General features: G+C 32.1%; 3 protein-coding genes and 1 pseudogene across 4 annotated transcripts; 2 read left to right on the top strand and 2 right to left on the bottom strand.

The window, feature by feature from the left end:
- Nucleotides 1-1,181: 1,181 nt before the first annotated feature.
- On the bottom strand, nucleotides 1,182-2,413 carry LOC146531564 (prostaglandin reductase 1 pseudogene; annotated as a pseudogene).
- A 236-nt stretch (nucleotides 2,414-2,649) lies between these two features.
- LOC146531563 (neprilysin-4-like) lies at nucleotides 2,650-11,224 on the bottom strand. 2 transcript variants are annotated; one of them, XM_085198328.1, is made up of 13 exons: nucleotides 10,744-11,223; nucleotides 10,107-10,235; nucleotides 9,621-9,754; nucleotides 8,510-8,678; nucleotides 7,595-8,445; nucleotides 7,337-7,487; nucleotides 6,692-6,878; nucleotides 5,861-5,979; nucleotides 5,020-5,412; nucleotides 4,495-4,667; nucleotides 3,996-4,180; nucleotides 3,497-3,640; nucleotides 2,650-3,247 (listed from the first exon to the last, which is right to left on the bottom strand). In XM_085198328.1, the coding sequence occupies exons 1-13, from the start codon at nucleotides 11,166-11,168 to the stop codon at nucleotides 3,071-3,073; spliced, it is 3,237 nt and encodes a 1,078-aa protein (XP_085054454.1). In that variant the 5' UTR covers nucleotides 11,169-11,223; the 3' UTR covers nucleotides 2,650-3,070. The 2 variants fall into 2 exon arrangements, with proteins under 2 accessions (XP_085054454.1, XP_085054455.1); XM_085198329.1 differs by lacking the exon at nucleotides 9,621-9,754 and having other exon boundaries at nucleotides 8,510-8,692; nucleotides 10,744-11,224.
- Nucleotides 11,225-11,525: 301 nt separating this feature from the next.
- Nucleotides 11,526-17,143, top strand: LOC146531562 (uncharacterized). Its single transcript, XM_085198576.1, has 9 exons — nucleotides 11,526-11,598; nucleotides 11,990-12,188; nucleotides 12,883-13,003; nucleotides 13,613-13,795; nucleotides 14,173-14,265; nucleotides 15,052-15,207; nucleotides 16,080-16,247; nucleotides 16,747-16,968; nucleotides 17,024-17,143. Exons 1-9 carry the CDS (start codon nucleotides 11,526-11,528, stop codon nucleotides 17,096-17,098), a joined length of 1,290 nt encoding a protein of 429 aa, XP_085054702.1. The 3' UTR covers nucleotides 17,099-17,143.
- A 406-nt stretch (nucleotides 17,144-17,549) lies between these two features.
- STUB1 (STIP1 homology and U-box containing protein 1) lies at nucleotides 17,550-26,411 on the top strand. Its single transcript, XM_085198327.1, has 7 exons — nucleotides 17,550-18,080; nucleotides 18,263-18,461; nucleotides 19,790-19,931; nucleotides 20,281-20,383; nucleotides 20,713-20,769; nucleotides 23,377-23,493; nucleotides 24,052-26,411. The coding sequence occupies exons 1-7, from the start codon at nucleotides 17,961-17,963 to the stop codon at nucleotides 24,175-24,177; spliced, it is 864 nt and encodes a 287-aa protein (XP_085054453.1). The 5' UTR covers nucleotides 17,550-17,960; the 3' UTR covers nucleotides 24,178-26,411.

Here is a 26,411-nt window from a genome sequence, read left to right as displayed (position 1 = left end):
AAATATAAAACAAGTTATTACATTTTCGTGAGCTTTTTATGACATAGTAATAAAGAATATAATAATTATTAATGTGTCGTAAAAAGGAGTATAATAAATAATTTATTTATGTGTACATAGGTAAAGTGTTTATTAAAAGTTAATTTGAAGTTCAATAGAAATAATATATACATCCCATTGTTTCCATATTTAACTATTTAAACTCTATTATAGGTATATAAATTTAGTACTTTTTTATTATATATTTCGGGGCATATTTAGACCAAAAACAATAAAGTGAAATCAAAATTATATCAGCTTCACGCTGTCTCCCGCACACTGCAGAGTAGGCAGAGGGAACCTGGTGATAAGACACTTCGTCCCCCACTTTCTATCCAATTCCGGAGGATCTAACCCATAAACCCCCCCAATGCCACGATGCCACGATGTATAAATGTATATATATAAATAGTGTTGGACAAATTTGAGGAAACTTTATTAATTGAAATCTTTTTTTGTAGCGTTCTCCATACAGCGAATATCTTTATTTGCCGTGGCTAGGGGCAACACTAAGAGGGATATTCCTACGTCAGGTGCCTACAACTGGTGCTTTACTGTACACGATGGCTGTTATCAACGGAAACGTCAACCCACTCTTTCTGACAGCGTTCTCTCTGTTATATAGTAAGTGAGAGAGAATGTAGAGAAATCATTTAAATATTTGATAATTTTGCTTTTAACGCTCGAATTATATTACATGTAGCTATCAAATTTTGTATTTCTAAATCAGATGAGTCTTGTCTGCCTTTTTCATCACAAATCTTGAGGACCATAGATAACATTCATAGAAATATCAGGTTTTTTTTTATTTTGGTCCATCTTTTACATTATTTATCTGTATCTTCTTAAAAATTAAAAAATATTATACTATATACTTAATATGTAAGTATAGATGCTAATAAATAAGATAATTGATAAATATTTATTTTATTTGTTTTAGTACTTGAAGCTCTTCTTTGGTTGGACATAGCACGCGTAATACAACTCCGTTGGGAGAAGCGAGACCATTTCAACGCGACACGTGACTTGCGCGAGGTAGAGACATTGTGGAGCAACGATGACGTTCAGAGCGTTGAAGTCAGGAATTATGTTTATTGATATAGTAATTAAAAAAACAACAAATGGATTATTTTTTTAATTAATTATTTTTTTAACGGAATATAAAATCATTTCAATAATATATTAAATTTTGTTAGTTATGTATTTAAATTTAAAGAAAAAGATACATTGGGTTATTATATTACTATCTCTAAATTAAGATAATCGCTTTAAACAAGTAACATAATATTTTCAGTTTATAATTGAATACGAAGAAATTGCAAACATTTAAACTTTTACGACAGCTTTGCCAATATTTTCTCCTGACAACATACCGACAAATGAATTCAGCATATTATCAAAACCTTTAGTTACGTGGCCTCCACATTTGATCTTGCCGCTTTTAATCCAGTTGATTATTATATTTAAAGCTTCCATTAGTTTTTCTTCCGGTTCAAACCATTCCATCACTTCAAATCCTACCATTTTTAATTGCTTTAGCATAATGTAAAATTGAAGGGAAGTAGTCCTGGCTATTTCTGTTGGTAAGTTATTATAAACGCAGATACAACCGCAAACAGAAACTCTTCCATACATATTCATTTGACTAATGATAGTGGTAGCAATTTCTCCACCGACATTGTCAAAAAAGCAATCAACCCCTAAAGGGGCAGCTTATCTTAGTTCCCTGTCGATATCAGCAGTTTTATAATTTATAGCTTTATCAAATCCTAGTTCTTTTTCTAACCATGTCACTTTCTTGTCGCTGCCGGCGAATCCGACTACTCTACATCCTTTTATCTTCGCAATTTGCCCAACCAAGGAACCAACAGCTCCAGCTGCGCCTGTTACAACGGCAGTTTCACCAGGTTTAGGCTTGCAAATGTCCAGAAAGCCAAAGTAGGCTGTAGCGCCCGGCATTCCTGCTGCACCAAGTCCTATTTCTATAGGAAGTCCCCTTAAGTCCGGCAATTTATATATGTGCAGAAAGCGGACTGCTTCATCTAATATTGCGTAATCGGCCCAGCCTACGTGCGATACAACCGGAGAACCTATTGGATATTTAGGGTTTCTCGATTCTTGAACTATGCCAATTTGATAGCTGAATTGGTCATAAGGTACAGTGAATCGGGTATTAAAAGCCCGCAAATAAGGATCTACGCTTATCCACTCAGCTTTGACGAGGATTTCTTTATCTTTTAGCGGTGGTAGCTCGTATTCTACTATGTCAAAGTCATCAGGCTTCGGCATACCCAGAAAATATTTTTTTACAACATATTTTCTCGCTTTTACCATTTTTGTCACACTTGTTAATTGTAAGAATGGAAAATTATAATGATCGCAATTTTAACATCTGTATTGATAGTTATTCTACTAATTTACAGCCCTGTCGCCCATAAAGATTGTCACGAAAACGAAATAAAAGCTAAATAATTATAATATGAAACATGGCTATATTCAAATTAAATTTTTGATTTGTAAATATTAATGATATGTAAAATATTTTTCTTTGTTTGTTATAAAATTTTTGTTTTAAAGAAATCTTATTCTATTATCAATAAAATAAGAATATTCTATTAAATGTTTATTTACAAAGAAAATCTTAATATCAACAATACAACTCACAACGTATTTAACTTACTGAAAAAATAATTACTATATAAAATTATTGATAAAATTATGTATACTAACATACAAACCACAATTATAAAAAATACTACAAATATCTTTCAATACATCGATAACGTAAATACAAAAAAATATAAAACTTTTGTTTATCTACTATTCATATACAGTCTAGCATCTAAAATCATTAATATGAGTAGGTGCATTATTTTTAGCGAGATTTAGAGTAAATAAAAGCATTTAATTGTAATATAAACTAATTTTAAACTATATATAGTACGGATGACAAGTCGTGGCTATCCAGAAATTAGTTATAGATTAGATTTTATAATTTCAAAGCGACAACACACATTGATCATACTGTACTTTACCATACACTACATTTATTTATAGGATTCATAGGAGATCCGGGTGGGCATTTGAACTCTCTTGCAAAATCTTCAGAGTTTGATAGAGTGCCTATAACCCTGAACCGTCCTGGAGAATGTACAGCTGTCTTCAGCTTATTACGCATCGCCTCTGGACGCATGGCCCCACACCATACCTTTAAAAAAAATGTTTTTTTTTTTTTAAAGAGAGAAGCTCAGATTATAAGACGGGAAATTTTAATTTTAAATTATATAACCTATAATTTTTTTTTTAAAGACGTTACCGATAAAAATGTGTCAATATTTTAATAAACTTTTTAGGACGTCACACAATAAGTTTATTAAAAACAATTAAAAAGAAGAAAGTTTCCAAAATATTTTCCGAACCAGACTAGCTGAATATACTTATCACGGGAAGTAAGTACCTGCGCAAAATTTAAGAAAAACAATTGAGTGTGAGTGTGATTGAGGCCAGGCAGTGTTTCGTCGGCAGCGTCGTGGTGCTGCAGCCAGAGCTTGTAGGCGTGGAAGGCCTGCTTGACGCCGCCATTGTCTGCTATATTCTCACCCTATTGAGATTTATATTTACAAATTATAATTTACACTTAATTCATCTTCTTATCTTAATCTATATTAATAAATCTATTTATTAATGTTTGTGTTTGTTGTTTGTGGGTTGAATTCCCACACGAGGCATTGAAAAATTGATTTAAATTCATGTTTCCATTTTTTCGCTTTAGTGTCGACACAAAGCGTGGCGTTAAGTTTCGCGGAAAGTGGGGAACAAAATTACTCAATAGCTTCGAAGAGTGAAGCTGAAATGCATGGACAGAGGAGGCGTAGAGTTAAGACACTCTACTCCCCATTTTCCAAATTCTGAAAGCATTGCCTTTGATAGTATATAATTGTAGTAAAATTTCTTACTTGTGTATTAACGCCGTCCAATTTCATATTGACTTCAGGAACGACGTATTTTCCATATTGATCTATAAGACACTGGGCGCGATTGTGAAATGCTTCTATAGCGGTATCTGACCACCATCGATGCAAATTGCCCTCACAATCGAACAGACGGCCTTTATCGTCAAATCCATGGGTTATTTCATGACCTATAATTAGTTATTAGCTTTATTATATTTATTTTCGAACGTTCACGTCGCATCACGCTGTATCCCGCACATAGTAGGTCAAATTTCCGCCAAATTCTGGAGGCATTGTGTGTTGAGTGGCGGCAACGCTGGGCTTTTTGCCTTGGTGTCAGAGCGTAGAAATGAAAATATTAATAAATAATAATTAATTCCCCCGAATGGCGATCCAGTTCAGAAAATCGTCGCTTTACCTTCACACCCTTGTGCCCTTGGGCCACGACTGGCCTCAAAATAATTTAAATTTGATACAGATTATAAAGAAGTTATAACTTTACCAATAACAACTCCTATGCCGCCAAAATTAAGTGATCTAGGGAAGTGCCTGTGATAGAACGGTGGCTGAAGTATTCCAGCTGGGAACATTATCTGGTTCTTATTTCGACTGTAGTACGCGTTTACTACCGCTGGTGCCGTGTTCCATAGCGTTTTGTTGACCGGCTGACCGATACTGGAATTTAAAACGTTTTTAAACACAAAAAGTAAAATAGGAGGATTATATTTTTTTCTATTGAATTTTGAATTATAAAGGATTTCCCCTGTAATCCTAACATCGCTATGTATTATATGTGTAATATTATAAATGTGAAAGTTTGTGAAGATGGATGTTTGTTCCACTTTATCGCAAGAACTACAAAATAGCAGTCTCTCCTCCCGAAATCATAATTCTAATAATTTCAACGTAGCTCGATGAGAACGTATGGATTAGTGGTCAGAGCGCTTGGACGGTTTCCAACAGGCATCACAGGTTCATATTCTGCTACGTTAAATTTACTTACATGTCACTACAAAGATTTACCTACCGTGACTGTTCCATTTTTGTTAAATGCTGCAGTATATTTAGGATATTCTCAAAATATTTGTCTGGATGTATTTTGACTTCCTTGTATCGATCGTCTAATTCCTTCTTGCTTAGTATAAAATCTGGATAGCCAATTCTAAGCATCATTGTATCAACTTTGTGGCCAGCTAGCTTTTTAGTATCTTCATCTATCCAATTAGTCATATGTAGTAGTTCTCTAAACGATTGCTGGATTTCGCTCGTCATGGTGAGTGTGTCATTTTTGCTCTTTTCGTCAAAATATCTACGAACGAACATGGATCCTAATGCCATTCCCATATTTGAATTTACTTGTGATATACAATTCTTCCATCTTGAAGGTGCTTGTTCTCGGCCGAATAGAATATAATAAAACCTAAAAGGTTAATTACATAGAAAGTGTGAAATTAACGCTCAAGCTTTTCTAATTATTCTTTTTTGTCGTAACCGAAAACAAATATTTTTTAATTTAAAAATTATGAAAAGAAATTAAAAAATAATCTAATTTAGTTTTACAACAAAAACCGGCCTTATGTAGGAGTGTACTAGCAACATAATAGTGAGGATATTTTGTAGGCGACATTGTTCTGTGTTCGATTCCCCACTCTAAGAAATGAAAATTAAAAATATTGAATTATTATATTATTTTCACTTCTTCGCTCTGCTATCGAGATTCAGATGAGCAACGGAATGAACGGAACACTTGGTTAAAAATTCATTAATTTGTAATTTACGTTTTATACTTTTTTGTAAGATTAAAATTATTATCAAAATATTTTTTAAAATGTAAAATATCAACCTCATCTATCAACCTTCGTACTCACTGTTGCTTAGCAGATTGGAACCGATCGTCCAGGTTGTTCACTCGGTGCCTCACAAATCTCCACAGCAGGTAATTTGATAATGTGTCCGGATCCGTCTTCTCTATCAATTGAACTAAGTGCTGATGACGATCAACCGAAATTGTATATATATACATATGTATATAAATAAACGAGTATGTTGTTAGAGCAAGATTGTATGAAGTCAGAAAAACATAAGGATTTTACATTTTTCGTCTTATAAGGTAAGTAGAGCTACACTCTTATAACAATATGCAAATTTTTGTAGGTCATTTAATAAAAAATATATTATATAGAAGATCTTCTAATTATATAGTAGGTAGAGAAAATTGACGTAATTTACTTATAGTTATGGGCCATATAGCCCAATGGTCCTCTCCATTGTACTCAGTAAATGATTAAATATTTCAAATTATATTCTAGACTTCTTTTGTCTTTTCTTTCTTACTTTCGTTCTTTCTTTCTTTCACTATTCTTCCGTCGTAGCGCAGGCGCACAAACGTGTGACTTGAAATGCGACGGTTGTGGGTTCGATTTCCATTCGGGAGAATGAAATATGACATATTTTCATTTCTTGTCTCTAGTGTGAAGAAAGAACGCGCGGCATTGGATTCTGTCACTCATCACGCAATGCCTCCAAAATGTGATGGAAAATCGAGAAGTCATATCTACATTCGTAACAAAAAGTGCGCCGATATCCGCCGTAATTAACAAAAGGGACAAAGCTGCTGCGTTTTAGATATGAAATTATAAAATATATGAACTTCCTTAGTTACCCTAACAAACATGGTTACCCTGGACATGGATAGTTACCCTGACGTAGTTCAGTGCGAATAAAACAACAGTCTCTTGAGGCTGCACTGTCCTATTCATCACAATACATAGATATCTCCTCCATTTCACTTCGGGTACTAAACTTTCAAGTTTTGCGATCGTTATTCGTCGGTATAATTCTGAAACATTCCTTCTGTCTTCTGGTGCTGAAGTTATTTTTGCTAATCTACAATGAAACATTATATACAGAATAAAAAAAATTAAATCACGGCAGGGTATGCATGGGAACCACTGTTGAGACACTGCGTTCCACTCTTTCCGCCGAATTTTGAAGGCATTTCTTATTGAGTGGCAGAACTTAACGCCGCGATTTGCCTCGACACCAGAACGAAGACATGAAAATATAAGCTTAAATAGATATTTTAATTCTTCTTGCGGGCATGGAACCCACTACAAGTCGCGTTTATAGTTATACTTTGTGCTCCTGCACCACGACTGGCCTCATATAAAGAACTGGACAAAGAATATTTGTCCTCAATTTTAAATATTTTATTTAAACTTTCCTTGTACACATCGAAATAATAGTAAAATTAGATATTACAAATAATAATAACAGAATTAAAGACTTTTTCGGTACATTATAATTATCATAAAGTAATTATATCCTTCCCTTTTATCGCTTACTTGATTTCAAAGTCAATAAGTTTATCAGCATCCTTTTTCACGTGCTCCGGCTCTCCACCAAGCAATGAAGCGATTTTTGTTAAGTACGCTTTATAAGCATCTAAATATATTTTGTTTGTTGCTTGGAGAAAATAATCTCGTGTCGGTAAACCTAAAAATTGCATGATTTTGTAGTACATATAGCGGAGGAGGAGAAGGAGAAAGAGAAGGAGCATGAGTAACACATATCGATTATTTGTTTACTAAGAATATATTTACCAAGGCTAGTTTGATCGAATTGAATGACAAACTCATCAGAATTTTTAATATCCGGTCCAACCCATTCGGATATTAGAATATCGTTATTATAAAGTCTTAACTGTGCCATTAGTTCAATCCAATCGAAGTTTTGTGCATTCCAATTTGGTTTCAAAATTGGCCAACCACCAAAGACGTCTAATAAATCAAGAAGAGGTTGATGCCCACGTTTTTGAAGAATACTATGATTCATACACGATTTGAATAAGAATCTCGCTTTTATAGCAGCGTCTCCATGTGCTGGATCATCATGAGACTTGTGATGCGATTGTTTTAATTTAAATATCAATTTCTCCAGGGTTTCCTTTCTTTTCACCCTTTCAGAAAATCTATCATTTCTTGATAAGTTGTGTATTGTGCGTTTTTTCCTTGTCTTCGAATGATTATTTTTAGGATTAATCAATAAATTCTTTTTATAAGCATTAAAACCTTTTCGGCTTTTATTATTTTTCTTTTTAAAATTATTTTTTATTTTTAACGTTGACTTCTTAATTTCTTTAGATTTTTTATCTAAATATCTACGTATGCGTTGTATAATTTCTGATTTGTTATCTTTCACATTATTAATATCATAAACAGTCTTATATCGAGTTAAATTACTAATTTCTTTGGAATTGTTTGTTATATTGTCTACTGGAACGATTTGTGAAACCATGTGACACACTAAGTTTTTCTTTGGTGGTAAAACGTCAGTATTTATATCTAAATGCGGCCCTGGATATTGAGTTTGTACATGTTCATGTTTCTTAAATTCTAAAAGATCTTTTAGAACCGTGTCTAAATTCTCTCTTAACATCTCAAAAGTATCATAACTGAAAAAAATACAAAAAATGATTTAAAACACCCTCTTGTTGATTTTTCTAAAATTTAACTTACCCGGCTTTGTCTGCGGGGATGGGATTTATGGCAGGCCAATTCCCACAAGCGTACTGGTAGAAATCGTGACACGGGTCTGCCTCTGCATCCATGTACTGTTTCATTATGTTAGCTTGTGTTAGTCTAATAGTATTCTTATCACCTTGCCCTTTCCAAAAGGCGTGAATACCTAGAAATAAAGATCTGAAATAAATTTAAGGAATATTCTATAATCATTGCAATTGGTTTGTTTTTGCTATTTGCTAGAATTGTAGGGTATAAAATTAACTTAAGGTTAGGTTTATAGAATGTACGCAGTAGCGTATTTTAGTTTTATAGGTTTGTCTGGTGGCACATCATGCATACGGCCAAATTTAGGAAATAGATATTATATCAATTACTATTTTTCTCAATTAATCGAATCTACCTATCTTTGGTAATGTTATTTATTTTATTTCTGTTTCCTTCACATTGTATTCCACACATAGCAGAGTAGGCAGCATAGGAACCTAGTGTTTAGACACAGAGTTCTTAAGGCATTGCGTTTTGAGTCGCTGAACGCCGCGAACCAAACCCCGTTGCGTTTACAAATGTACCCCTATTTATCTACGGCACGACGCGACGGCCCCTTATTTTTTAGATTTATTAAATTTAAACTTTATTAAAGTACATTGTACATATATTTACAATTAAATTTAATATGATTTATGCATGAACTTGACTCATTTCGGGTCTGTGGTCAATTGAATAATAAATATGACGTTAATCCATTTGGTACAATTGTGTGCGATCTTGCGAATTATAATAGCCACGTGGACAGTGAGTTATTTTTAAAACACTATTCTCTACTTTTATGTTACTTTAATACGTCCCGTAGATCTGTATTAAAATGTCATAGCAAAATCTGTTAATTTCTAAAATAAATATTGGATTTCAAGATTGTATGTATATATAATCAAATTTTATTGAATTTTTGCAAATGCTATTGAATTTACCATTAAATTGGCTTTTATGCCATTTCTGCAGAAAAGAGGTTTCTGCAGCAAGTAAGTAACTCAAGTTCCTCTTTTCTATGTCTAAGACAAATCAAGAGATAAATTTCAATAAAATCTCATTGAACTGTCAGTATTACCTGTATATGAACGAACCGACTTATAAACGTGAGCTGCTGAACCCATTTCTGCTTCTTCCAGTTCTGGTTGACGGCGTGTTTGTTCCACATCATCTAGTGGACCGCGGTCTACGTATATTTCAGGGTGAATCACACTTGAATGATAATAAATTTATTTAATACCTGATAACTTTGAAGAGAAATAGTCTATGTTTATTATTATTATATACCGATGAGGCCAATCGTGGAGCAGGGTCACAAACTTGCGATTGTAAACTCGGCGGATAATGGGTTCGATTCTCAGTCGAGGCGAGGATATAAAAATATTTAGTACAATCGCAACGGAAATATCATATAAGGAACGGAGTGTCTTAATATTAGGTTCCCAGGCTCCCCCTGGCTACCCGGCTATATATGGAACACAGCGTGAAGCTAAAAAAATTAATTTAAGCACAACCGTGGCGTTGTTCAAATAGTAAATAAACTGTAAGATATCTGAAAGATTACCTTTCTAAATTTCCTTCTTCGTCATATTCTTCTTGAGAAGTACTTTCATAATCTTCTTTCTCTTTTGTAACATATTCTTCTAAATGTCTTTCTTCTTCAACGCTTTTATTTTCAGTTAGATCTTTTTCACTAATTACGAGGAGAAAATATATAGATATTATTTCATCATTCTTTATGATAAAAAGTTGTTAGATTCTGTTTAATAGATATTTGATTGGAATGAAAGGTACACAGATAATTTCAGTTAACTTCGTTTCTTATTACTTACTTTTATTTTCAATTTATTCTTTTGAATATTTAAATAAAAATAAATTCTTTAAAGTAAGACGTAATGGTTAATACTACTAAAATATACACCTCCTCCTCCTCCTCCAGATGTATATAATATACATCTCCTATATAGCTAGGTAAGCATAGGGAACCTATTGTTAACACACTTTGTGAATATTTGGTGGCATTGGGTGAAGAGTGGCGGAACTCTATGTCGCACATTTGCCTTCTTTCCTATCAGAGTGAAGAAATGAAAAAAAAAACAAAAAAGAATAATTCATTCACCCAAGTGGAAATCGAACCCCAACCATTGCGTTACGACGGACTTACATAAATACGAATAAATAATTTAGCATAAGTGACTCACTCGTAATCATGAGAAGTGAAAGTAAAATGACTTTTCCGTTTCACTCTTGTAGGAACACTGCGTTTCTTTCCTTCAATACCCCATATAAAAATGTCACTCGTTGAATTACCCTCATATGTCTCTTCTCTATTATCTGACTCCCTTCTAGAGAGTATTATTTCCTCAGGGGGCAAGAAAGACGTTTGAAAACCATGAAATACTTCCCTTTCTTCGGGATCGATTCCTTCCAGCCGTTGGTACGATTTAGGAATATTTTTGATAACAAATTGATCTGAAGGATCACCTAAACCGTCCAAGGGTCCCTTCGATAAAAAATACGCGGCGGCCACGAGGGTTGTTAAGGCAATTATTAAAAGGAATTTACAAATATTAGCACTTTTGGATTTTACAGATGTCTTTTGCATTCGCGTGTCAACACGCGCCATGACAATTTCTGACTGGCAGTGTCAGAAAAATCCTTAGATTCGTAACTGGAACGTACATAAAGTATGTATATAGGTACTCGCAGCTGCCATTGTAATATTGACCCTGGGATCAGAGTACGCGGTAGGAAAATTGTGAGCAATCATGCATGCCACTTGGACGCGATTATATTGAAACGTGTTAGTGTTGTCCATCGAAGTTAATATGTGATGATGACGAGAAAAAGAAATTAAATATAATACCTTTTTCTTTATTTTTTTTTTATATATTTATATTTTGTTATGACGAAGGAATGTCATTAGTTAAAAAATGTCAAAGATAACTAAAGTCTTTTGAAACATAAATTCAAAAGGATAACAATGGCTTCATTCGATGAGATAATAAGACAAGTCCATTTGATTGACGATACAATACACTCCGTTTTCAATTACGGTAATTAACATAAATAACATTATTTAGTGACGTTGTAGGTATAGCATAAAACATAAGTAGAAGTAGTAAAACTTTATCCATATACTTATATCTTTTTTTGTTTCACGCTGTATCCCGCAAAAAGCAGGGTAGAGAGACGGAACCTTTCCCAGGTTCCCTCTGTCAGTGTTAAAACATTCGGTGCCCATTAAGACACTTCCGTTCCCCACTTCCTGCTAAATTCTGGAGCAATTACGTGTTGAGTTGACAGAGTTCGACCAACTCTGCCAACGCCAGACCGAAGAAATGAAAATATTACATATTTCATTTCTTCGAGTGGAAATCGTATCTACAACGAATCGTATGTTACTGAAATTATTATGAATTTAACATAAATTATTATTTTCTTTAGAAAAAGGTGCACCATCACAATTTTCGGAATTTAGTAAGCATTTAGCAGACACAAAAGAATGGTTTTCTCATGTTTCTTTTGCACATAAGAAGCAATTTATACTAAGCTTATTAGACCACGTGGACATTCGAACTGTGAGCATAGTGCTGAAAGCCATATGGAGTTGTCGACCTAAAGATGCTGTAATGTCGTCTTGCGGGTACAGATTTATGTACCAAATGTTGGAAAATATAATTTTATAAAAAAAATATCAGCTTCACGCTTTATCCAGCACACAACAGGATCGGCAGAGGGTATCTAGTGATAAGAAACTCTGTTTCTCACTTTTCGCCCAAATCTACAGACTACTCTAAGTGCAAGTCTAAAATATAAATTTAAATAAATATTTCAATTCCTTCCTTCAATTAAATCTTAAAAATCTTAACTTAATGTAATCTAAATCCTTAACCTTTTCCTTCGTAAAAATTTTTTTTTTTATTTCTTTTTAGACCGTAAATTTAATTTTTAATTGTTAATTAGCAACATATGTAAAAAAATCATGTCTTTTATATTCACTCCATGTTTCATGTATAAGTGGAAACTTTATTGGCAAATGGAATATGGATATGTATTATACTAAAAAGTATTGTAAATGCTGTTTGTTTCCCAATTTAAAAAAAAAAATAAAAAAATAAAAAAAAAATCCGCGAGTGGGGATTGAAGTGTGAACCCATAACCAGTCGCGCTAACAGTCATTCACTTGTTTCCCTGCGCCACGAATAGCCTTAAATAATGTTATCTACAATTTCTTACTGTCACTTTGCAACAAATATAAAATAGTTTAAATTGATATCAAAAATAATTTTTTTTTGCTAATTTATTGATATGTTATATGACATGATATATGTCGTTAGATCCAGGGCATGGAGTAGTTACGACCAAATCCCAATGGACCACGACCGAACAGCTCTTCCGCGCTCACTTTTAAAGAAAGTCATGGAAAATGATCGGAAGTGGTTTCAGGCTCTCGAACCTGTTTGTATTTTTATATAATTTACATTATAATAATATAGTTGTTGAAATATAATAAAATAAGAGAATTAAATGAAGCAAATATTTAATAAATACATAAATAAGTACGTATTCATGAAACCTCATCGACCTAGGGGGACATCGTGGACGGAATGGTTGTGAATTTGATTCCCACTTGGGGAGCAACCATTTTCGCTTTATAAAGCGCGGTGTTAAATTCTGTCATTCAATATGCAATTCATTATTCACATTGTATCTCGCAGAGTAGGCAGAGGGAACCTAGGAACCTAGTGTTAAGACGCTGCGTTTCAATAAGGATACTTATCCCTTATATATTCTCTTTTCCATCGAATTCTTGAAGCATTGCGTGTTGAGTGGCGGAATTCAACGCCGCGCTTTGTGTCGCTGCCACAGCAAGAAAACGAAAATATTAAATATTTCATTTCTTTAGATGTAGGTATAAGTTATAAGTTAAATGAAACCATTCGAGATCAGAATATCTAAGCACTAGAATCCCAGGTGCTCTCTGCATACCTGCTGTGGTATACAGCGTGGAGCAAAAAAAACTGTAATTTAGATCAACTTGTACTAAGGTCAAATATTCTTATTTAGGAGCAACATTATCTCGTCATCACGGGCCTGTTATCTATAGCTGGTGGTCCAATCATGTGGGAAGTACTGCAGCACTTGAGAGCCGTATATGAAAATAATGAAGAACAAGAAATGGAAAACTTAGAAGAATGCACATTAGTCCATGAAGTGCCGATTGATAAAAATATGATTTCATCTGAACCAGTATGATAGCCATTTCTTTTTATTTCATTGTTATAATGAGATTTGCACAAGTATGAGACTGTAAACGCGTCCTTTTGCGGGTTCGCCCGTCCACTCCAGGAAATGAAATATTTAGTTGAATTTAAAATTTCATTTCTTTACTCTGGTATCGAGGCAAAGCGCGGCGTTAAGTACCGACACTCAACACACAGTGCCTTTAGAATTCGGCGGAAAATGGGGAACGGAGTGTACACTAACTTTCCTCTGCTTAATCTGCTATGTGCAGGATACAGTGTGAAGCTGATTAATTATTAGATTTTATATGAATATTGGTATTGTATTTTATTTAAATAGGTTTTAATTAAAATTCTCATATTTTTATATTTAAAAAATCACAGTCAAAAAAAGATCAAGCACCCCGTCGTAAAAGTTCCTTCCCCCAGGCATCTGAGTCTAAACAACCACCTTTGCCCGGACAAGCACAAAAAGAGGTGAATATAATATCAATTACTAGCGGACGCGCGCAGCTTCGCTTGCGTATTTTATAAACCATAAAACATATGTTCAATGAAATGTTTTTAAGAGTCTAAATTTCTAACTTTATAAAAATCGGTGGCGATTTAAAGATTTTTCCATACAAACTTTCAACCCCTTATTTGCACCCTTAGGGGGTGAATTCTAGAAAACCATAAAACATATGTTCAATTAAATATTTTTAAGAGTCTAAATTTCAAATTTTATAAAAATCGGTGGCGATTTAAGAATTTTTCCATACAAACTTTCAACCCCTTATTTGCACCCTTATGGAAATAATTCTAGAAAACCATGAAACACGTGTTCAATTAAAAACTTTTAAGAGTCTGAATTTCAAATTTTATAAGAATCGGTGCCGATTTAAATTTTTTTCCATACTAACTTTCAACCCCTATTTCACCCCTTTAGGGTTAAAATTTTTCAAAATCCCTTCTTAGTGGATGTCCAGATTACGAAAGTAAACATCTGTCCAAATTCCACGTTTCTACCATTAGCGGTTAGGGCTGTGCGTGCGTCTTACCTCAGTCAGTGAGGACAAGTCCTTTTATATATATAGATAACATTCAAAATATTATTTATTTACATAAAAGAAAAGTTAAATTATTTATTAAAATTATATTATTATCATAATATACTTACTTATAATATTTTTTTCATACTTTAGAATCACAGATAAGTAAATAATAAGAATATAATTTACAAGTAAATACCAATTAAATTTATTATCTGTTTTAAAATTTCAGATGGAGATCAACTTGGCCTTATGGTTGTCGACAATAAAATCTTTTAAAGATAGTATGAAATTAGAGGAATGGGATTATATATACAAGGACGGCACTAAGAAGAGACTTTGGAAGACGAGCCGGCCGAAAGTCGAAACTGTGGACACAGTCGATTTTGTTAGTCATTTTCTTCTTCTATCTACTTTAGTCCTGGCTTTTGTAGCCAGGCTCTGCTTTCTGTTCGAGTAGTAACTCGGCTTAGTACAGTCTTTAGTATCCTCGGTGGTGGTTATCATTAGTTCCTATGTCCTGTACCATAACATCCAGTCATTGCTTTTTGGGTATCAGGGGTCTAACGGAAACAAGGCAGTTCCATCAACCTCTACGTCTTTATAATATAAAATATTTCAAAATAGATAATCAATAATTGTAGTTATTAAAAGAAATCGTAAATTCACTTATGGTTTATAAACTAAGTAAATATTTATATTTTCAATAGGGTAAGTATATTTACATATATTTAAAATAGATTTTGAATGAAGTACGTAATTACTTGCCAATTACAGTACAATTTGCATGTAAATACGAAAATATTTATTAACATAGATTTATAAAATGGATACGTTTGAATTTTATCCATTTTGTATGTAAATGCAGAACCTTGAGATAACGTTTAATAAGTGTTCAAGTCTAACGTGTCGATTGTCTCTTTGTTTATTGCATAGTCTCCTAATTCCCTAAGGTAGATTTATGTTTTGTTATAGGTATGTTAATTATAAATACAATGTACCCAATGTTCCATTAGTGCCCATCCCAGAATATTCTTGTGCCCACCCTTTAAATATTATTAACTAATTAGATCTATAGGAAAATTAGCATTCTATTTTTTTATTATTGGATCTTTTTAAATTTTTCATCATATTCTCCCTATTTTGAAAATTCATAAAAAAATTAAATTAATGATCACCTCAGAGTTACATCTGATGGTTGTGGGTTCGATTTTCTCTACCTGAAGTTGAAAAAGAAAAACTATTTTTTCAAAATTCTAGATACAAATGCTTCCATCGGTCGCCAGTAAACGTATTTTATCCTATTTACCTTTAACTCAACTGGGCGAGTGTGCTCGCGTGAACAAATATTGGGCGTACCTTGTCGAGGAAATGCGAACAGAAATGGCAGCTAGGCTGAAAATTAATGTGGATTTGGAAAAACTTCGAGTAAGCAAATATATATTTCTTTTTTAATATGTATATTTATTGTGATTCTGTTAATTACTGATAAGCAGTTTTTGGATAATTAACGTTATAAATGAGTAAATATTTGTTAGACAGAAATAAAATCCATCCGTTTAAGGTTCAAATTAAAATATTACACAGCACGAAATTTAAAAAATCAAGCATTTTAAATATTTCATTTTTAATTGTTCAATAGACATTATTATAGCTTATTATATTCTATATTGATAAAAAAATATATCTCGCACACAACAGGGTAGGCAGAGGGAACATAATGTTAAGACACTCCGTTTCCTACTTTTTTACAAAAGTTTTTCTAGGAATGCGTGTGGAATGGCGGAACCTAACCCCGGGCGAAGAAATAAAAATATTAATAAATATTATTTTTATTCCTCCAGTGGGGAACCCATAAGATCACACCCTTGTGTTCTTGCGTCAGAAAGTTTTCTGTATTCAATTTGCTAATAAATATTTTTTACAGGAAAATGTACTCCGATTTAATAATCGCTCAAACCGTATAAATAAAGAAGAAGTTAATGCACCTACGTTAAATAGTCCAGACGTAACTGTTACTGAAAATGAATCTGAACCCAAATGTAGTAATGAAATATCAAAAGCGTATCGTGCGAAGGAAAATGCTAAAAAATCTTATAAAACTTGCATGAGAACTGTGTGTAAAATTTTGATTTTTGTTCAAATGAGCTAATCTTGTGTTTTTTTAAGTTTGATAAACTACTTAACTTGTTTATAAAATTCAGGTGCGAAATATGGCTGTCTTTAATGAGAAATTAGAAAAACGTGGAGCTGCTGACGTCAATATATGGAAGTTATGAAAAATATGTGTTTGAAAATAGAATCATTTAAAATTATATTCCTTTAAAAAAAAAATCTCTGTTTTCTCCCCTTATTTAAATAGCATAGAGAAAATTATCATATGTAATTGGTAACTAAGCTTAATTTACATAATATATTTTACGTATGGTGATTGTAATAAGAAGACGGAAGATCGAGTCGATGACAGAGACGGTAAATCGTGGGCTCAAATGTAGGTAAATAGTTAAAATATGGTTTGAAATTTTTTTTATTTTTTTATTTTAGAATACAACAATTCAACTCAATTGACAATCTGGAGACGAAAAAAAATGATAAAAATAGTTTTAGCTCCTTAATCGATATAAATGACATAGACTTATATTTTGACATTAAAATTAAAGGAACTCCTTCCTTTACGTATTGCTGGGCTCGTTTGACAATATTTTGTTGTTTTGTGGTCATATTTATAAGAACTTAAATATTAAAAACTGAATACGGAAATAAAACTATTAAAATAATATATAGTAATAACAAAATGAAATAATATCAATATTTTAATAAATTCAAATATGTAATTGATCTACATAAAACAAATGAAAGGATTTTAAAATATGCGTTTGAATAAATTAGTTACAGTTTTTCCGTTAAACGAAACAGCCCACGTCAAAACTGAGCTGTCAATTAGTCAATTTGAAGTTGTCATTTGTCAAAATTCTTGATTTATTTTATCTGTACGCTAACACGGACGTTCGTATTCGGGGCAAAACATTTTTTTATTTTTCACTAGCGAGAAGTACGGACACTGAAATCTGGTGAATTCGTGTTATGATGACATATTTTTAGTAATTATTAAAAAAAAGGACATTAAAATAAGTTAAAACAATGAGCAAGCATATGTATTCCACTGCTAACTTGACCGATAAGGAGCTAAAAGAACAAGGAAATAGACTTTTCAGTCTACGTAGATTTGAAGATGCTATGAACTGCTATACTAAGGCCATTGTGAGTATTGCATTGTATTTTTACTATATATCTAAAAAGTATGTCATTGAACATTGACAGAATTTATACCTTTTATATTGTTTTCATTGTGTTACGTTGTGAAGGTGCGTGGTATTTATTTATTATTTATTCTGGTCACAGGTGAATAAGGACATTTGGTTAATATATTTAACTTTTTTTAGATAAAAAATCCATCAGTTGCCACATATTTTACAAACAGAGCATTATGCCATCTAAAAATGAAGAGATGGGAATCCACTTGTCAGGATTGCAGGCGGGCCCTTGATATCGACAATAATCAAGTAAAAGGACATTTCTTTTTAGGACAAGCATTGATTGAGTTGGAATGCTATGATGAGGCTATCAAACATTTGCATAGAGGTGAGATGATTTTATATAACAATTTTTATTTGAAAATATATACTTCAATAAAGTTCTGTAATTGTAATAAAAGTCTTAAATGATTATATAGATATTAGAATTATAATTCATTCATAAAAATATAGAATGTTTTTTTTACTCTTTTATCAATAATTGAATGAGAATGGTAATTAATTAATATTAAAGATAAACTAATTAATGGATACTATCATAGGACAGCAGCACAGCGTCTAACTGTGACCATTCACAGTCATCACTTGTGGAAAAAAATATATATTACCATTTCTTCTCTATGAAACAAGAGAAACTTAAATATCTACGAGACACCCTCCCCCACCCTCGACACCCAATGTCTTGAAATTTGAGCAGGAACTTGGGAAATGATTGAACACTAGGTTCCCTTTGCCTACCCTCCTAAGTGCAGACTACATGCTATGCTGCTAATACAAAAAAAATATTGATAGTATTTATATTGTTAGTTAAATCTTATTATATGTATTACAATGATATAGATCATTCATTTTTAAAAAACCTGTTATTCTTCTTTTGGTATAACTGAACTATGTGAGCTAACAATGTTTTGTAGATACATTCAATAGTCACATAGTGTACATATATACAGTTGCAACAGTGGTTTTGTATGTTTTAAAAGTTAAACAGATTCACAACATTCTTTATTACGCAGGATAGATAAGAGAATGAAGTGCTTAAACAATCCAATCTCTGTCTTTTTCCCATTTTAAGACATTGTGTGTTCAAGGACAAAACTCTCTCTAGGGCATTGTCTTTAGTCAGAGCAAGGGACTAAGAATAATTCATTTTCCACAAAAGGCATGGAAAATGCTTGCAAGTCAGATGCCCCACTGCATCCATAGAATCTAAATTATTTTATTTATACTTTAAAATATTATAGTAATATAATATTTTGACATGTAGATGACATTATAACAAGAATTGGAAAAGCAATTAAGTGTTAATTTTTTTGTTATCTAAATAGTTTTATTTTATCAAATACATTTAACTATATTCAAATTAATAGTTAGTAAATAGTTCACTGTATTGATATAGCGGCACAGGGTCTGACTGTAAATGTGACGATTGTGGGTTCGTTTTCTATTTGAGGGAATGAATTGTTTTCATCAATAAAATTGTGGCATCAAGCTCTGCCACTCCACACTCAATGTTTTGAAAGTCGTGCGATGCGTAGGGGTCGATTTCTTTAACACTAGGTTCCTTCTAAACACTATAGTTTTATATGCGGTAAACAGCGTAAAGTTAAAAAAGCTAAAAAGATAAGTAAATGAGACCACACTTTTTTGTATTTACAGCTAATGACCTAGCTCGTGAACAAAAATTGAATTTCGGTGACGATATAGCTGCTCAGATACGAGTCGCAAGAAAGAAACGATGGAACGTTCAGGAGGAAAAGAGGATATCTCAAGAGATTGAACTGCAAACGTATATAAATAGGTAAGGTTGTATAAGTTAAGTATTAAATAACTTATATTTTGGGGCTAGTGTAGTAGACGCGACGGTTTTTGGTTCGATTCCCACTTGGAAGAATGAAATATTTAATATTTTCATTTTACAGCTCTGTAAAAGCGATAAAGCGTGGCGTTGGGTTTGAGTGACATAGACGTAGAATGAAGTGTTTTCACTCTTGACACCAGGTAGAAAACCTACCTTACCTTACTATATGTGGGATGCCGCATCCTGCCACAGTCTGGGTTACATTTTTGCTTCTGTTTTTCATATTAATGTTCATCATGTATGCAATAAAGAATATTCTATTATATTCTATAGTTTATATAATTTATAGGCTAATCAATGAAGATATGCAGCGGAGAATAGAATCGTTAAAATTAGAGAGCATTAGCGAGGAGGACACTAGCAGTAAGATCACTAAGGTAGAGGAGGAATGTGTAAGTATATTTTTTATTGTTTTTTCTTACATATTTCTTACTTAGGTATACTTGTAAACTGTTCCTCATTTCGGGCCATTTCCTTTCCATCACCTTTTTCTTATGAATCTGTGTTATATAATAAAAAAATATATAATAAGAAGCCATTTATGGAAAATGATCAGATACTAATGTATCAATAATTACTTAAACAACTATTTCATTAAAAAAAATGATAGAAATCATTTAGTGTTTTCTTATAATTGACTTTTCATTTATTGACAAAAGTTTTAAAAAATATTAGTTAATTAAAATTTCAAACGTTTTAGAAAATCTTATTTATTTTTCAGAATAACTACAGTAGTGAACTCAATAATTTATTCTCAAAAATGGACGAGAGGAGAAGGGTAAGTGTATTCCTTGTTATTTAATTGTTCATTCAAAATTTTATACTTCTCATACAGGAAAAAGTTAATATATATATATCTCTTTTTCTTATCAAAACAAATATTATAAATGTAGAATCACTCAAAAATGAATTAGGTTAGTCTTCCACTTTTTTTGGAATTAGGAACATTATGATACACTAAAAATATCTTTACTAATATTATAAAACTAAAGAGTTTGTGTGTTTGAACGTGTTAGTCTTAAGAACGAGTGTCTTGAAAAAAACTTTCATAAAGTCCATTTATTGACGAAGGCTTTCATAAATTACTTTTCGATTTCGATGTAACTTTTTTACTACATTTTGAACATACAAGCATAAGTTCGTTTTAAATATTATATTCCCTCTAATGGAAATCGAACCTAGATACTTAAACGTAAACAGGCCTTGGCCACGTTAATTATTAATCGCTTTTACGGTGACGTCTTGAATGAACGAACGTTTTTTTTCTACGCCTCGCTTAATACTTTCCACTAGTATGCCCTTCAATTCACTTCAGTGCACAGATTATACTTAACTTACTTCTTTTTTTGGTGTATGGTTTTTACTTTTTCCCAAAAAAAGTGGCCAAGTACGATTCGGACTCGTCATTGAAGGGTTCCATTGTAGCAATCATGAATTAAATATTTATATAGGTATACTAGCGGCCCGCTCGCAGTTTCACCCGCGTAAACTATGTTATTATTAATTTCTGTCTCCATGACTACGTCCTAGTGACGTCTATACAAAATTTGTGACTTCTAGCATTTGTTGTAACGAAGTTTCATACAAACTTTCGACCCCAAAAACAACCCCTTAGAAATCGAATATTGCAAATTCCCGTCTTAGCAAGGAGCACCTACGTCCTATAAGTAACATAGGTAACTATGCAAAATTTGAGATTCCTAGCACTTGTAGTTTCTGAGATTTCGTGATGAGTGAGTGACCTTTCGATTTTATATACGTTATTATAGATAATATGATACCAATATCATTATAATTTTTCACCACAAAATTTTTGAGTTTTCATATTGTTTATTTATATAAATGAGAAATTTATATTTGCGGTAACTTTCTACAGGTGGTTTTTACAATTATTTTTATTTTACATATATAAGTATCTACGAGTACTATTACGGAATCACTTGAAACGACTTATGTTATATCATATTTACATAATATTATGGTGTTTCTTTATTATTTTTATAAGGCTTTGAGAATTTTATGTTGACGTCAATAGTGTTACAGCAAGTATTTTAGTCCGATTGCATGAATCCTAATAAGATTTTTTTTGTTGTAAGTTCTAACCCACGCGTTCTTGTACGAGGCGCAAATAACTGGATTACATATACCGTCCTATTATATAATGAGTTATGCTTATAGTATTCTAGAATATCATTGATTTCATTCATAACTTTTTTCTTTTATAAATGTTGTATTCTTAGTATTTAAATTACATAGGTAATAAAACTATGTTTTTAAGGAAGAAGATACACTTCACACCCTGCTCGCTTCGCTTGTCACAAAAAAAGCCACCTGAAAGAAAAATGTTTTTTTTCAGTGTCCAAAAGTACTTACAACACTATAGATATTAATTTTCTTTCAAAACTGATTATAGCACTTATCCCGCTCATAGCAGAGTAGGCAGAGGAAACTTGGGAGCCTAGTGTTAATAATAGACTTCTCTTTCCCAGTTCCCGCCGATTTCCTGAGGCATTGCGTGTTGAGTGGCGGAACTCGACACCGCGCTTTAGCTTGTTACCACAGCGATCTAATGAAAATATTTAAAAAAATCATTCCCTGTAGTAGGCTTTCTTATGTGTGATTAATTATGAGTTATCTTTATTATAATAAAAAATAGTGTTTCTAATCGATAAGTTAATTTTAATTTTAAAGTGATAACTCCACTTATTGATCTTATTATCTACCACGTATTGTTTTTTTTATACGACGAAATAATTGTCATCTTTTTAAATGAAACGAAAATTTGCTAGGCTTACGGAATTTTTGAAATAAAAAAAAATAAATATGTTTTTTTACATTTTTGAATGATTACATAAACTGTTAAATGTCATTAGGATGTAGTAAAATTTTTTCAAGTCTTCGAAACGTTTTAAAATTAGGCCGCAATCGATTAGCTATTATGCTTGAAGACTGTTACCTAACAAGTCAAGTTCCGTCGCGTCCCACATTAGGTCTTTTAAAGAGGTTAACTCTAAAGTAGCTAAATGATTTTTCCCGGGAACCTGTAATTAAGACATTCGGTTGCTTCTATTTTCTGGACATTGCATGATGTTTTTTGGAACTCAACACCACGCTTCGAATGGAGTTGTCTGTTTATCTGGTTGTCATTCAGTACCTTTTTTTTCCAAGATCGCGAACTAAAAAAAATACGTCTTGTTGATGATTGCGAACTTTAATGCATCTTTTGCTTTGTTGCATTTTGAATGTAGTTAGCTCCATAATCAACACCTATAGTATAAATGGTATTTCTTGCGGACTTTCAAGTGGCGTAACTCTACGCCGCGCTTAGCCTATTTGACACGCAATTGCTTTAATTATAATAATATTTTTGTTTCATTCCATACAGAAACGGGACGTACCAGATTATTTGTGTGGCAAGATTAGTTTCGAAATTTTGAACGAGCCAGTGATAACGCCCAGCGGTATCACCTACGAGAAGAAAGATATTGAGGAACATCTTGAGGTAATTTTTTGTAATACTGTTTATCCCGCTTACCTATCTATAATCATGAAATTGGTTCAGAATTCTCGGTGGACGAGTCCGACTCGCACTTGACCGACTTATTTTTTGCTAGAGAATTTAGTAATAAGAGATGTTTTCTACGCACTGCCCGTTTTTTAGGACATTGCATATTGAGCTGTGGATTTCAACGCCGTGCTATGTTTTGTTTCCCGAGCGAGGAAGGTAAAATAAATCTTTCTCCCGAAAGGAAATCGAACCCACAACCATCTCGTTTACAGTTAGATACTGCTGACCTACTGCGGTACAACGGCCTCTAATTGTGATAAAAAAAAATCAGCTTCACGTCCACAGCATGGTAAGTAGAGGGAACCTAGTGTTAACACATTTCGTTCTCCAGGATGAATTATTGTGCAAAATGAAAATAATTCAACCCGCCACATTTGAATTAAATTCACAGCCATCGCGCGATTATCGTCAGTAAATGTCTAACACCAACACTATGCCTTTGTAAAATGTATTGACTATATATAAATATATATATTTGTTTAATTTTTCCAGCGGGTAGGCCACTTCGATCCCGTGACCCGCGTGAAGTTAACAGCTGACCAGCTCATACCCAACTTCACTATGAAGGAAGTGGTCGACGCGTTCCTGCAAGAGAACGAGTGGGCTCTCGATTACTAGTCTATATCGGTTATTCGATATCTTCGCTTTACTCGGTTACGTCACTATCTAGGTGTTTTTTTTTGTAATTCGTTTTTTTTAATCGTAATGGTGTATCAATTATTAGTGAAAATGTGATCTCAATATAATTTTAACAAAATGTCAACTAGTTTTGATTGTTGTAATAATGATTTTTGTAATTTTTTTTTAATATCGTTTCTTTATTGTCGGTTTTTGGAACATTTTGCTCAACACGTAATGTCTCAAAAATCGAATTAAACGTCAGAGCGAGAAAATCAAAATAAATCATTTTCTTGAATTTTTTTATAAATTATGGTTTTTAACCACTTTTTTCTAGTTAGTGACGTAATTAAAATGGCGTCACGCAACATATTTATTATTCACACGCCATTGAACACTATAGGAATGTTATAATTGTTGTAATGTTAAATTACTTATTGTTTATTTATATACAATTATATATTTTAAGTTATAGATCGACACATTTTATTTTAATATCATCATTCATTAAGAATTCACTCCTTATATCGATTCAAAACGATTAAGCCGATATCGATTTGTGACCTTGAAGTATTAAATTAAGTTAATTTTATGTTTCCATTTATTTTCACGATAAATAGAGAAATATATAAAAAAAATAAATCGTTTTCAATTTATAACGAGTTTATTTTTTAATGTTATAAAGAAACAATCGTAGTTTAGGAGCGTTCATAGACATTGTTGTAAGTTCTAATATCGATTCAATTTAAAGTACAATATTTATATCAGCTTATAAACCGAGAATGCTTTTTGTTGCTCCTTTTTTATATAGAGTCCTCAAAAATAAAATCGATTCGTAAATTAAATTTTAATCGATTTTTAAATAAACGCTATATTTCCCGAGTTGTCCAAACGAATATTTTAAAGGTAGCCGGAGGAAACCTGGAGTTAACATTGACGATATTTGAGACTTAATAACATTTTATTATAATAACAGGCGGCGTTTAGTTCCGCCACTCAACACGAAATGGAGTGTTAAAACTAGTTTTGTCTAACCTGCTGTGTGCAGTGTGAAGTAAAAAAAAAAGAATTTGTAAATATATTGTTTATATATAAAGCCATTATTTGAAATATCTGTTTCTTATTTACTTAAAACAAATATTTTACATCTGTTATATATATCTTCGGTTTTAGAGTGTAAACCTGCTAACATTCTAAAATTTCAGGAAAAACCAAAACCGTTTTTAAAAAACTGAGTCTATGATTATCAGTAAGTTTTTACTATATGATTCGAAAAATGATTTGTATTATCTTCTATGTGAAATAAAAAGAAATAGTCAATTTTGCGTTTTTTTTTACATTTTCGAAAAAAAAAACAATTTTAGCAGGTTTATACTCAAAACCCACGATATAATTTATATATTGTATATTTATTGTCATTGTCATTATTACCTATTCACGTTTCTAATAATAAGCCACAGATAAAATATGATGTAAGTAAATAGTTTTTTTGCTAAATATCTATAAATACAGATATAGTAATATGTATTTAGTTGAAATATAAAAATAATATGCTTTTTAGTCAACAATAAACAATTTAGAAAAATATTTTTGAAAACGTATTAAAATTGAAACGAAATATGTTAGCATCATTTATAAATTGTAACTAGCATTTCGATATAACTTTCTAAGAGGCGTGGGTTCGAGTCTCGCGACGACATTTTTTTTATACATTTTCTTAAATATTTTTCTATCACCAAAAAATGTTTAAGCATTATAAAAGTTATCACAAGAATTTGTTGAACCGTTGAAACGACACTTAAATGGGCGCCCATTTTGTTTAATGTCGAGAAAGAAAAATGAACCTCAAAAGTTTCAAAGACCATTTCATTTGAATGGCGTCATTTAATATTTACAAAAGGCCTTTTTTTATAATGATTACAAGAAAAATCGTAATAAACTGTCCTATTTATAAATAATTTCATAATAATTACAAAAGATATTTAAAATTATTGATATAAATAAGTAGTTTGTCCAAAGCTTTGTAAGAAATTTCTTATATATTTTTTTTATTTGTAAATTGATGACGTCACTTTTTTTAAATAAAAAAATAGCTCTAAGTATACGGTTTACCTGATAAATGGAATTGTTTCTAAAATTTTGGTCTTTAAATTTAAATTGTATGTGTATAAGTAAGATCTGGTCGTGACTATAATTTATAGAGGAATTTAAAGTTAAGTAAATGTTATTTTACA

This window comes from Heliconius melpomene, chromosome 15, assembly GCF_056956725.1.
Source record: "Heliconius melpomene rosina isolate 202511_hmr_F chromosome 15, ASM5695672v1, whole genome shotgun sequence".
NCBI classification, from domain to species: Eukaryota; Metazoa; Arthropoda; class Insecta; order Lepidoptera; family Nymphalidae; genus Heliconius; species Heliconius melpomene.
Note: the sequence above shows the minus strand (reverse complement) of the source record. Positions and strands in the feature narration are given on the sequence as shown.

Excerpts from the sequence above, each read along its gene's own strand:
- LOC146531563 (XM_085198328.1), bottom strand. The coding sequence starts at position 11,168 with ATGGCGCGTGTTGACACGCGAATGCAAAAGACATCTGTAAAATCCAAA. Across the intron at positions 8,679-9,620 it reads GTCGGTTCGTTCATATACAG|GTATTCACGCCTTTTGGAAA; the intron begins GTAATACTGACA and ends CTTTATTTCTAG. Across the intron at positions 5,980-6,691 it reads TCGCACTGAACTACGTCAGG|CACTTAGTTCAATTGATAGA; the intron begins GTAACTATCCAT and ends GATCGTCATCAG.
- LOC146531562 (XM_085198576.1), top strand. The coding sequence starts at position 11,526 with ATGGCTTCATTCGATGAGATAATAAGACAAGTCCATTTGATTGACGAT. Across the intron at positions 11,599-11,989 it reads ACACTCCGTTTTCAATTACG|AAAAAGGTGCACCATCACAA; the intron begins GTAATTAACATA and ends TATTTTCTTTAG. Across the intron at positions 12,189-12,882 it reads GCTGTAATGTCGTCTTGCGG|ATCCAGGGCATGGAGTAGTT; the intron begins GTACAGATTTAT and ends ATATGTCGTTAG.
- STUB1 (XM_085198327.1), top strand. The coding sequence starts at position 17,961 with ATGAGCAAGCATATGTATTCCACTGCTAACTTGACCGATAAGGAGCTA. Across the intron at positions 20,770-23,376 it reads AAATGGACGAGAGGAGAAGG|AAACGGGACGTACCAGATTA; the intron begins GTAAGTGTATTC and ends CATTCCATACAG. Across the intron at positions 23,494-24,051 it reads ATATTGAGGAACATCTTGAG|CGGGTAGGCCACTTCGATCC; the intron begins GTAATTTTTTGT and ends TAATTTTTCCAG.